Source organism: Mytilus californianus, unplaced genomic scaffold (genome assembly GCF_021869535.1).
Source record: "Mytilus californianus isolate M0D057914Y unplaced genomic scaffold, xbMytCali1.0.p SCAF_9, whole genome shotgun sequence".
Lineage (NCBI taxonomy): Eukaryota > Metazoa > Mollusca > Bivalvia > Mytilida > Mytilidae > Mytilus > Mytilus californianus.
Window position 1 is genome coordinate 96,227,406 of NW_026262745.1, and position 13,846 is coordinate 96,241,251.

A 13,846-nucleotide genomic window follows, 5' to 3' on the forward strand; every position below is an offset into this window, starting at 1 on the left:
TAATTGGTGATTATGAATGCAAAATCTGTCTATTTCGACTAAAGTTATGTTAACGACTTTTGACTCTAGAGTTTATAATTGTAGACAGCTTATCTACCCTGTGGTAATACATTTTGGTACTTGGTCAAGTAAGAGCTACTAAAAGAAGTAAACGCAAGCTAACATTCGATGCAATTTGAGAAAAAAAAATGTTTTGTCTTTTACACACGACAAAATCATCGGAAAACACTTAATTTTCCCTTCAAACTGAACCGAATGTAAAAAGTCGTTTATATGAAAATAGTTCTTTGAAGTTTTTTGATTTTTCGTCCTTAATGGCGGTTTGTAATAATAATAAACTGCTGTGGCTACCCAAGCAAAAGTAACGAGCACATTTTAGATAGCTGACTTTCAAATTGTAGGCAGTCTTTCATTTCCTTGTTCAAGTTATTGATTATTCTGTTGAGTAGATTTTTTTTTTTTTTTTTAACGTTTGAAAAAATATGTCATAGAAAGGGAAGAGTAATTGTAATTAAACTTGAATCAAAAAGTTTCACCGGTTCAAACATTAAATTAATTCTACGGCTCATGGAACATAATCCTAATAAAATATGCACGACCAATCACATTCAAACACTGCTTTTACTCTTGAGAGATGGGCGTGATATTGAGAGTGCCACTGGATAAATTACCTTACTCAAAATTTATTTATGATAGAGTCCGAAGTTTAGTCCTGCAACAACCCATCTACTGACCCTTCGATTTATGAATGTCTCTTACTTGAAGAGATTTATGCAACTGATAACATCTTCATATGTATTTGTTGAAGCATAGCCAAGCGTACGACTCTTACTGAGGAATCGTATTTTCCCAACGTAAAAAAATGGATTTCTTTCTATTACCGGGTACCCTATGGGAAAAAATTTTGAAGCTCATCTTCTGCCTCAATATTTTCCGAGTTACTTCTTAATTATTTCATGTTAAGCACCATCCCCTAACCTCTAAAGTTCTGCCTGAAAAATACATGCAATTAATTTTTGTCAAGTTATAGATATGGTTTATCCAGCTTGGGTACTTTGAATTTTATTGCAATTTTAGGGCATTATCCCAACTTTATTCTATCATGCCATGATATCTAAGAATCTTGCTTTTCTTGTTAGGACAAGACAAGAACTATAATAACTTTTAAAACACCGTTCACTGGTGCATTACATTTCCTGTTTAGACTCCTCCTTAAAGACAGGTGCATTTTCCAATTGCGTATTTCGTTATTTATCTCCAAAAAGAATCCGAATTAATACTATTGATGGAGCATTCAAGCTACATCTGGATATAACTATCTCCTTATTTTACTAGATTTAATATTTGTATATGAGTATATTGTGTATGAAGGTCATTTGTATGTTGTAATTGTATTACGTTATGATTCTTGCTTATAAGTGTCATAAGTGGGACTTCGATTAGAATCATACAATAATAAATGTAATTTGATATGATTTATAACAAATAAATTGTAAATTTCATCTGTATGCGTATAAATTCATTGTCATAGGTAAAATTTAACAAACTCGTAACACTGGACGTCTTTATCATACGTAAAAGTTGAATGCCGCTTTGCATTCTCTTCCAGTTTGATCGTTTGTCACAGAAGCACGGAAGTCGGTTTCACTGGCGTTAATCTTAACTGACAATAAAATTTCTTTAGATTCCAACGGTTCAACATCGACACAAAGAATTCCTATCATAGTACAATTTTGGGAAGTTGTAAAATCTGGATTAATGTCATTAGTTGAAAAAAAATGAAAGCATACTTTATGTTCATTCACTTCACAAAAGTACAAATGTTCATCTAAAAAATCTCCGAAATTCAACATTTGCCCCTTTTTCACATGAATATCGAATTCGTCTGATTGTGCATTCACAAACATACGATGGTAATGTACTCCTTTGTCTTTGAAGCTAACCTTCTTTACGGCAACTCCGTACGTAAACTTTGCAATTCTTGCAGTGACCATTTCTGGTTGAAATCCATACAGAACGGCCCCTTTGAGAACAGCGACCTCTGGGTCCTCAGGAACGACGACTTTAACATAAGGTCCTACTTTTTCCGTGATAGCGTTTTTCAGAACATTTGACTGTGAAAAGCCCCCCACGGCTAATACTATTTTAACGTCTGAAAATTCTTCTTTTGAGAGGAGAAATTCAAGTTCGTTCGTGACTCTTCTTATTGAGGGTCTGTAGAAAGAGCAAGCTATTTCATATGGAATTCTTAGCTTATCTCTAAGAAGCTCTACATGTTGATAATTTGCATGTGCTGCATAGGGAACTGTGGAAAGTGATTTTTCGTGTTCATATGCGTGCAAAAGGCTTGCAGGCAGACGAATCGTAACCTTTGATGAGGAATCAGATATTCGTTTCTTAACTAGTTCAATATTGTGTATCAACTCAAAATATTCTGTCGCGCTATTTTCAACGAAACACTTAATAACATTTTGCCCGAAATAATTTGATATAAATTTGAAGATTTCCTCACTGACAGTCGATCCACCCCAGTTTCCACCGCATGACTGGTATATTTCTTTGACACAATTATTACCAACTACCTCGTGTACAGATATATCAGTTGTTCCACCTGTAAGAAGATAGTAATATATAATTATATATAACTAATTTCTAATAAATATTGAGGATTAATTTCAATGAAAAACCAACTCAGTACTATAAGTTTACCGCTTTCCCATTTTGATGTCACCAAGGTATACTTAACGAATGGTCATTAACCAAACGACAAGCTGTAGTTATAAACCGTTTGGATATATTATAAGACATATAATAACATTAACTGTAAATATTTTACATGGTCGCAGGTTAAGTTAGCTATGGTAGATTTTTGTTAAACATAATAAATAATATATGCGTTTACCAATGTTATTGTCTGTCTTTCAATGTTTTTTTTTTTTAAATCTGTGTTTGATTCTTACCTTTATATTTGAATATAAACGATTGATGTATGTTGAATTAAAATTGGTTGGTACTTGCTGGTCCGCAACAATCAACAGATTATTACAACAGTTTTCTTTGTTAACTTTTCGCGTGCTTTTTAATATACAATTGATTAAATCAATTGATGGACATTCTTTAATAGAAGGAATTGGTTGAAAACTCCATAATTAAAAAACACGTCCGAGGCGCTATTGTGGATTTACCTTTTCAGGAACGCTCAAAAACTTAAAAGCCATGGACTACTAAGTACTCAAAATCGTGCGGAGCTGAATAATCAAAAGAACGTTTAACATAAAAAGAATAGCCAAATACATCTAAGATCACCATTGCTTGAACGAGGTGGAACTTCAGTTTCTCAATAATTTCTTAATTTAAGACGGAGAATTTGCAATCTCATGTAGATAAGGCGTGCATCAAATGAACTAAATTGCATTTTTTGTTATATAAAAAAAGTAAAATAACAAAAAATACCGAATTGAAAGGGAAATTAAAAACAGAAAGTCCTTCAAGAAATGGCAAAATCAAAAGCTCAAACACATCTCACGAATGATAAACACCAGTCATATTCCTGAATTGGTACAGTCATTTCCTTATGTCGAAAATATAATTGCATAATAAGAAAAAGATCACGAATACTAAATAAAAGCATAACATGTTAAAACCCATTAAATCTCTGATTCGACGATATTGATTTGTGATTTTGGATTATAACAGGTCTTACGGAATGTTTAGAATACTCAGCTCCACATTTAATATATGCATCCCTTAATAAACTTTCAATTCTAATAAAAAAGGACATATAAAAGCATACGTTGATTCTTAACCAACTTCTATGTTTTTTTAAATTCAATTAATCTACAGAAGAAAATGGTTGATCGATACTTTTTAATTACAGAGAGAGAAAAAAACATTGAATATTTCCGTCGATTATATGACAATTCTAAAGTAATATCTACCCCCTTGATCAAGGACGATATATTTGTCGCCATCATTCAAAACAGGTTCTCCATCCTCTGTTCCCTGTGAAACATTTGAGTTTCGTATATAGTGCATCGCTGCAACCTCGGGTTCCAATGCAAGGGATAATTGATTGGAAGCGATCCCAGCCTGAAAAATAATAATTACATACTTAACGCATATTCCACTGTTGGGTTCAATAACATAGGGTATTGCTATTGTTTCGGTTTGGAAACTAAGTTTAAGATAATTATACCAAATGTGATGATAGGGCCATCTACTACTTCAACTGCTAATACGAAAGAAAAGTTTTAAGCACCTTGTGTCTCCATTTCCAAAGTTTTCTAAAACCAGAAACAAATCGTCCTCAAAAAGGCATACACGGTCAGCATCGTTGTACAAACAAATTGTTTAAATAAAGGCAATAGTAGCATACCGCTGTTCAATAGTCATAAATCGATTTAACTGAAACAAATCCGGGTCACAAACCAAAACCGAGGGAAACACATCAACTATAAAAGGAAAACAACGGAACAACAGAAACCCTGAACTGCTACAAAAACAAACGCAAACATACATAGAAACGGACTATTTTATAACAACTGCCATATTCCTGATTTGGTACAGGACATTTTAAGAAAAAATGGTGGGTTGAACTGGTTTTATGGCTAGCAAAACCTCCCGCTTATATGGCAATGTTAAAAAATACCGCTAAAATGACAACATTACGTGAGAGGAATACAGTACAAATAAATGCATGAACACTCAGGACAGAGAAATACATAAATAAATAATATAATAGTACATTTGAACATGTAAACCACAGAATAACAACGAACACCTAAAATTAATTTCCGCCAGTACACAAGTACAGCACAATAGTATTATGAACTGTGAGTCACACGAATGTATCAACGTCACAAAAAGTGACGTCACTTGTAAATTTCTAAAAATAGAATATTAAATTGGGATTAAGTTTGTAATGGTGCTATTTGATGTATTGTCTAACCATTACAAGAATATTGATATAGAATTGTGTTAGTAATGGTGTAATTATTTGTATTTTCTAACCATGTCAGTTTTTCTTCCAAATCAAACTGTGTAAAAACAAATAAATCCTGTGCATATAGTTGCTTTAAACAAAAAAATCATATAAATGAACTAACTGATTAATTATCTTAACTTTTACATACATGTTTTAAACCATGATAAGAAACTATTAAACACTATGGTAGGGTCACTAAATATAAAAAGCAAACAGCTATTTCAATTTTGTTTTATGACAATACCATAACAAAATATAACAGTATAGAATAATGATTGCAGTTTATCACATACATTAAAATATTCATGTATAATGCATGCATAAAGATAATGTTATGTGTATTTTCTTTAAGATTTAAAAATATATATATATATATATATATATAGATTGCCTAACAATGTAATTTTAACACACTATTTAGTATGTAAATATAAGAATGTTTAAAATATTTACAAAATGATGAAAATAAACGCAATATTTCGCTAGACTAACTAGCTTTATCAAGCGTGCATCTATCCAGGTGAAATCGGATGTAGATGATAAGAAACTTTTGCAGCTCAATGTATATGTTGCACTTGAATTTAGCTGCCTTGAAAATAATAAATAATTTGAATGAAGTTCAAGACTTCATCAACTTCATCAACTTCATTCAAATTATTTATTATTTTCAAGGCAGCTAAATTCAAGTGCAACATATACATTGAGCTGCAAAAGTTTCTTATCATCTACATCCGATTTCACCTGGATAGATGCACGCTTGATAAAGCTAGTTAGTCTAGCGAAATATTGCGTTTATTTTCATCATTTTGTAAATATTTTAAACATTCTTATATTTACATACTAAATAGTGTGTTAAAATTACATTGTTAGGCAATCTATAATTTTATTTGTGTAATTGAATTAATCCCTGTACTGATTAATCCACACTCCCATAGATTTGTATGTCATGTGCTGCTATTTATAGGCACTTATATATATATATATATATATATACATATATGGCAGTCAGCAGGGTTTAAGAACATCCGTTGTTCGACCTGCTAGTCAAATGCATTTTGTTAAAATATACTTTTTCACTTTTTTGGTCTTATGGAAAATGCTGTTTGTGCTGTATTCAGACCCCTTTACCATTGGTCTAAATATTAGGTTTAAAGTTTATACGATCACAAACTTCCTTAAAACAAAACTGTAACATACCTCAAATATAACAAAAATAACCAATAACATGAAACCTTGGTCAAAACCCCATATTTACATACAGATCAACATAATCTAATAGTTCACTTCATAATGAACATGTATACTTAGTGATAAGTTGAAGTAATCATAGGTGTGTTCTATGTGGAATTGTAACCAAAGATTAAGAACTGGACCTTCCTTCGCTCTAGTGGATACCCAAATTAGATAAATGTCCTTTCAAACAACGTTAAAATGAAGGGTCTTCCGAGTGCTCCACGAAACCTTTTTGTAATTATTAACATCAATTTTATCAGCAATCAAAGCTTGCATATAGAGAATATATCTCCAAGATGATGAGATAATCCAGACATTGCGTATTTTATCAAGATTTCTTTGATAAATTGTTGCTGCCTACAAGGAAGCAATTACAAAAAGAGTTCGGAGTGGTGAAGTTGGAATTATCCCTCCGAAAAGTTTACGAACACCATCACAAGTTGGTTGCCCGCTATGCAATATCTGTTTCATCGATGACGACGGATATGTTACAAAACTGTCCTCTTTTCCATGTTTTCCTCAAATATGACCTCTGAAATTAGACTTATCGCCGGTTTTTAACTTACATAAGCAGGACGACGGGTGCCATATATGGAGTAGGAAGTACTTACCCTTCCGGAGTACCTGAGATCACCACCGGTTTATGTTGGGGTTCGTGTTGCTCAGTTTAAGTGAAAATGAAGGTAGTCATTCTTTGGACCACAACCAAAACACAATCTTGCAAGATGATCTGTTTATACTTGTAAAAATCTGTTTTAAACATGTTCCATCTTAAGAGCTGACTCGAATTCCAACATACTGATGTTTGTTTTTCGTAAACTGGATTGTTATAAATATGGCAGTTAGTTTTCTCGTTTGAATTCTTTCGCATTTTTCATGTCAGGGCCTATTACAAATGACTATACGGTATTTATTTTCCTTATTGAAGGCCGTATAAATGTTAACACCAACGTCATTTGTACTCTGGTGGATAGTTGTCTTATTGGCAGTCATGATATATCTCCGTATTTGAATAGTTTAATACCAATTAAGGTTTGATCTTCAATCCACATCACAAACCTTTATTAAAGTTTTGGTGATTTTTGTTTAAACAAGGTTTAATGGATTTGTATATTTGTGGTGTAAATAGATGTGTTTCAATATCTCATATCATTAACGTTAAAAGTATATTTAGGTATTTATTCATTTTTGTATTGAGTTTGATTTATAGTAACAACTGATGCTGATTGAGGAAGTCGACTGGAATTAATCAGTAATCGCAGTTGGATTGATTGCTTGTACGTCTGGCGTACCAAATGTTTAAGCCTGCATGGTATCTGTAATGAGTCTATTTACAACCACTGGGTCGATGCCATAGCTAGTAGAGGTTTATCGCCTCGATGGTATCACTCAGCATCTTTTGTAGACGAAATGCGCGTCTGACGTACACAATAGTAAAGCTTAGTTTCTCTAATTTTCGTGCTATTTTCACATTTTTTGAACGGTGTGAGAAAAATATTTCTCCTCACTAGTGAAATATCTGTTCTCAGCAATTGATTGGTCGAAATTTAATTATGACGTTAAATTTTTCTTGATTTCTTCTGAACTTCCTATTGTGACGTCCTGAAAAAAGACGACCATGCCTGATGACGTCACGTATAAAGAACACATTCTCTGCAAATCTTTGAAAAGGAAGAATCAAAATCATTAGAAAAACAGATTCCACCACTATAAATTGTGTATTACGATATTTCTCAACTCTCAACATTTAAATTTAAATATTTAAAAAGCTCGGCCAACCTCGCGCTTTAAATATTAAAATTTCACTGTCTCGAGTGAAGAAATATAGTAACACACTTGTTGCAGTGATTGAATCTATATATCTACAATGAGTCTATTGTAATCAATTCATTATTATGTCAGATGTTTTATTAATAAATTGACGGTAGATAACAGCGACAGGTATTGAATCAAACATTTGTTAATTAACAAACAAATCTTACTTGCTCTGCTGCATCACGCATAAACTGTTTTGCTATTAGGCTCCAAATAGCTGGAACGGTAAGAACCCAATGAATAGAATCCTCACTAATATCTAGCATTTTAACAATCTTTGAAAAAATGTATCACAGCTGCAAAAACATCGATAGCTTTCATTTTCTTCCTGTGGCCAACAGAAGATGTGAATGTTTCATACAACAAGGTATCTTTTGTTAACCCTTCCTGTAAAATAAATAATAATATTCAATAATATGCAGCTTTTAAAATTAGACATCAACGAATGAGAACCATCACCAGTACAAGACGGATGCCATCAGTGGTGTAGGATCTGTTTTCACCGTTCCAGAGCACATGCGATTATTGTAAATTAGGTTCGTGTTATTCAGATTTTTGTTTAACATGTATTTTTTAACACTTTTGTTTTTTTAGTCGTCTTTGGGTTTTGCTGGTGCCACAAGTTTTGAATGTCCTCTTGTGGTCATCCAACTTTTTTTAATTGACTGGTTTGTGTTTCCAGGAAAAAGGAACATATGATTTGAGATCATATTGGCATTAAAAAGATTTGCATCTCAAAATTAATTACATTTGGTCTACATTTTTAAAAAAAATGAGTTTTATTGATATATTATGCTTATCTGTATTACCAATTATAGAGTAAATCAGTACACACAAGCAGCTATCATCTCGTATTTTGCTCCTCAAAGACTTTATAAAACTTGGTATTATAAAAATCTTTAAGAAATCCGCGAAACTCTGTTTTCATGTGCGATTGCTGTTGTGAGTGTAAAAATGTACTGTTAACTACCAAAAAAATAAGTCTAGTTAGTTATCAATAAAATACGATAAAATACTGTGTTTTTACTGTTGCTTTTTTGTTTTCTTGCAAGAATGTCTCCCAAAATATCATACAATTATATGGAGGTTTGAATTTTTTGATCATGTTGATGTGTAAAACACTGCAACCCCAGACTGTATCACAGGCACTCGTCTCAGAAAAAAATTTCCTATATACCTTTATATAACACAAGGTACTTAACTCGCGATTAAGAAAAATGTCAGGTGGTGACGAAATTCCGTTATATGCCGATTTCTCGGCTGTCAACCCCACTAAAACTTGTTATGTCGTAAATCTAAATTGATTTATCTTCACAATGGTGTCTAACACACCTACTGTTGTTGTCGGAATAATCCGTAGCAATCCTACCCAGGTATGTCAATCGTAATTATTTCGTCTACCGACACAAAATTGGAAATAAACGTCTCGCAGTAAATGATTAATTATGAAAATTGTTTCAGAAACAAACTGTTAGTTTTCGTATGAATAGAACTTATCACCGAATTAGTAAAATTGTATAAGATACCGTGAAAAAAAATCTAACAAGTGTTATTTGTGGTATGTCTAATAAGTTACGAGTTCCCTTTTTTAGACACAAATTGTCCCATGACGTCAATGTCATTCAAACTCTCTCTTGACTTTATGCATTAAATGAATCAAGATCAGATAACTCTGAGAATCATTTAGACTTTCCCATAAAATTGACCAATCGGAAACCGAGATATATAAAGAGACATGACGCGTTTATTTCCAATCCATCGTCGGTAGACGAAATAATTATGATTGACATACTTGGGTAGGACTGCTACAGATGATTCCGACAACAAAAGTAGTCGTGTTATTCACCATTGTGAAGATAAATCAATTTAGATTTACGACATAACAAGTTTTAGTGGGGTTGGCAGCCGAGAAATCGGCATATAACGGAATTTCGTCACCGTCTGACATTTTTCTAAATCGCGAGTTAAGTACATTGTGTTATATAAAGGTATACAGGAAAAAAAATTCTGAGACGAGTGCCTGTGGACTGTATCTAAATGTTTACTTCAAAAAAAGTCCTTTCATCAGAAAATACGGCGAAAATGAAGCAAAAAACAAAAAACAAAAAAAAAACAATTTCATAATTTTACTCTTGATATTGTGTTTTTAACATAAATAATGTTCTATCTATAAGTTTCATAAAAATCTATGATGATTTATACACGTTATTGATGTCTTATCATTTTGCCTTCGCTGTATCTTAATTTTAACTGCAAGACATATTGAGTCCATTTATCGGTAAAATACGGAAAAAACTGAAAACAGTACTACAACATTTCCATAACTGTCTTTTGAACATAAAAAGTTTCTTAAAGTCCATAAAAGTTTGACAAAAATATTGATGTCTTGAAAACCTTATTCACAGACTGCTCCTAAATTTTTTCGATGACGACGGAATGTAGGATAACTATGTCTTGCTTCCGCGACAATATGTCAAAGGCTTGTCAAAAAATGTCACGGAGAAAAGCTCACTAATGAAAAAGAGAGGCGAAAGATAACAAAGGGACATTCAAACTCATAAGTCGAAAATAAACTGACAGCTTTCTTTTGTTGCATATGTTATATATCATTAACGAATCCAATATCAGTCAATTCTGACATGTTTTATTACTTTAAATATCCGTGTATTTAATTAATCACTAGTTAAACTCTGATGTTCAACACGACACGATTTTAAAGATTCTACTTTGACGCTTCTGAACCCCATAATTCCCTATTTAATCATTGTCAATATCTATGTCACTAAAGTCTTTTATATATTTGTTCTGCTTGGCATGGTTTTAACTTTCCCTTTTTGATTACTCCTTTTGTCATGTCATACATATAAATATTATTGCAGAAGAGCCTTTTTACAGATTTCGCAATTAATCCTGTAATTAGAGATCCATTTTTTTATGAGTTGTTTTCTTTTGGAGGTACATACATCATCATTGACAACGACGAGTTAGCGGAAAGAGCCAATTTGTCGATGCGTAATGTGTGTAATCTTGGTAAAACGACGTTTTATCTCATGTTTTACATGGGAAGAAGCTCATTTGTTGGGTTAAAAAATAGTCTACAATTGTGTAACAAGTATGTTTGAACAGAATCAGAAACTACTGAAAGTTGAATCAATAAATTCTAAATGAATTATCGTCTTCATCTTTTATTACACGATGAAAGGACTGACAAATTATAGACTGTTTGACTTATACACCATAAGAAATTATATTGATAATACTCCTCACTCACTGCAGACGATATTCACACATAAAGTTTGTTTTTATCAATCCATTGCTGAAAAGACTTGAAGTATTCCTGATTAGTTTTATAATATAAACCTTTAAATATGAACAATGCCGTCACCTGATGAACAATTTTACAATATTAGATTAAATCAAAATTATACAATTCAATGTTATTTTAGCACATCTTATTGAAGAGAAAAGTGAGAAGGTTTGGAAAAAAGGGTCGATAAATTATAATTTAATGATATATTAAACGGATATGAGTGTGTCTTCGTTTTTTTCAATTAAGATTTTTAAATCAGAATAATCCATAAATAAAAAGTAAAATCACAATAATACTGAACTCCGAGGAAAATTGAAAAAGGAAAGTCCCCAATCAAATGGCAAAATCAAAAGTTAAAACACATCAAACGAATGGATAACAACTGTCATATTCCTGACTTGGTACAGGCATTTTCTTATGTAGAAAATGGTGGATTGAACCTGGTTTTATAGCTAGCTAAACCTCTCACTTGTATGACAGTCGCATCAAATTCCATTATATTGACAACGATGCGTGAACAAAACAAACAGACACAATAGGTAAAAATGTCAAAAATAGAGGTACAGCAGTCAACATTGTGTTATCATCTTAATCACTATAAACACAAACAAATGTAACGAAGAAGCACAAAAAGGCATACATCAAATTTAACATCCTGATTTTGCTTATATTATACGATTTTATTTAGCTATGTAAAATCCACCCATAAAGGATGGAAGGTTTTAAGGACTGGCGTAAAATCGCGCGTTCGAAATTCTCACAGGTAGACATAAAATAATTTTGTCGTTCAATATTTCCGCCATAAACTCTTTCCCTGTTAAGTAGTTACACGTTTTACTTGTTTGGTTATTTTTTATGTCTTGAAAATGTATATTAAATTTTTAAGGGATATAACCCAATTCATATGAATTTTGTAAGATTACCTTTTCATCGAATAAAACCATCTTAAAATTGTCGAAGTAAAACCATTCATCTACTTCTCCATTGTTTATAAATATCAAACAGTTGTTTACTGCATCATAGCCAAAACTATGAAATGACATGTCTGGCTTGAACAGGATACAGTTAGGAGCTTTATAGCTAGCGCGGCCATCTCCTATTTTCCAGTGTGGAAATTTCAATTCTTGTTTTTTTTTATTAGCCCTGTAATCAGTTCGAAGACAATATGCATATCCAGAGTAAGTTGTTCCAAAGTCAATTCCAGCGATTACTAGTCTAGTATTGGTCTCCTAATAAATAAATGTAATACATATCTTACCTTGAATAGTAATATGTACAAATGTAACATTATAGTCTTCATGTAAACGTATCGTTCTCGGTTGGCTTTCGTTCTAATAGTTGTCCAGTGTATATTTGTTTATAATTTCGCAAATTCTGATCATATAAATAAAGGATATGTTAAAGGTATTTTAGTTAAAAATATCTAAATGTTTATCTTTCCTTCAATGGAAATGATTAAAAACGTAACATGATATGAACTTCCATAATAAAAGAAATCAAATGGAACATATTCTCACTACATCTAAACTTTTTTGTTTGGAACACCACTGATGAATCTTTTGTTGGCGAAACGCACGTATGGTGAGTTTGTCAAACACTAGATCGATGTTACTGCTGGTGGTGGCTCCGTCAACGAGTTCATTACCAGCAAAGATGTCAGAACGTCTGTGCTTACAAGAAAACAATTTATGCTGTCATTTCTCTTAAAATAAATCTTCATACAGTGTTACAATCTTTCGCTCCTTGGATTGGTATTAATGTTTTGATTCGAGCGTACTTAGTTATAGTCAGAAATATATTTTACGAGTTTTAAATAACTATTGAGTCTTTACCCGAATGTTGAGTTTTTACATATCTACCGAATACTCGTTATCATATTTCATTAAAACAACATGTACTCTAATTCAGCGTATAAACGTACCGTTTGAATATTCGCCTCTACGTCAGTCCGTTCAGTTACCTCCAGTACATAAGAGTCGATATCTAAATCTAAAAGAAATTGTTCAGTTTAAATATCAAGACTAAAAGCATTGTTCAATGGCAAAATTATTTTCATATTAATCTTTGCTTTCTGAACGATAGTAGTTCTATAAAATAAAGTTGTCAATATAAACTTATGACATCGATTTCAAAGCACCTTGTACATATAAAACAAGACGTGTGGACATTTGCCTATGAAAGGGTTAACTAACAAAATAAAAACAGATGTTGACTAGGGTTAGATGTAAGGCTTATGGTTAGGATCGGAGTCGGGCATCATAAAAACTAAAGACTGAGCAACACGAACCCCACCATAAACCGGGTTTGATCGCAGGTGCTTCGGAAGTAAAGCCGATCCTGCTCCACATATTAGATACATAAAACACAAGTAGAAGCAAAAGCCAATACATTACACCGTATTAAAGAAACCTCATAATTAACACTGAAGACCATAATTACGGTAGCCAACAATATTATAAATATATCAGAACACAATTACCAGAAAGATCAGACGTGTTAGAAGT

At 32.3% G+C, this 13,846-nt stretch overlaps 1 protein-coding gene and 1 long non-coding RNA gene across 2 annotated transcripts; both read right to left on the reverse strand.

Annotated features, from left to right (window-relative positions):
* Window positions 1-1,448: 1,448 nt before the first annotated feature.
* On the reverse strand, window positions 1,449-8,299 carry LOC127714767 (heat shock 70 kDa protein 12A-like). The gene is made up of 3 exons (XM_052220808.1): window positions 8,200-8,299; window positions 3,939-4,089; window positions 1,449-2,611 (listed from the first exon to the last, which is right to left on the reverse strand). The coding sequence occupies exons 1-3, from the start codon at window positions 8,296-8,298 to the stop codon at window positions 1,569-1,571; spliced, it is 1,293 nt and encodes a 430-aa protein (XP_052076768.1). The 5' UTR covers window position 8,299; the 3' UTR covers window positions 1,449-1,568.
* A 6-nt stretch (window positions 8,300-8,305) lies between these two features.
* LOC127714769 (uncharacterized) lies at window positions 8,306-13,337 on the reverse strand. Its single transcript, XR_007987930.1, has 3 exons — window positions 13,264-13,337; window positions 12,266-12,571; window positions 8,306-8,419 (listed from the first exon to the last, which is right to left on the reverse strand). It is a non-coding gene; the product is annotated as an uncharacterized LOC127714769 (long non-coding RNA).
* Window positions 13,338-13,846: the final 509 nt, after the last annotated feature.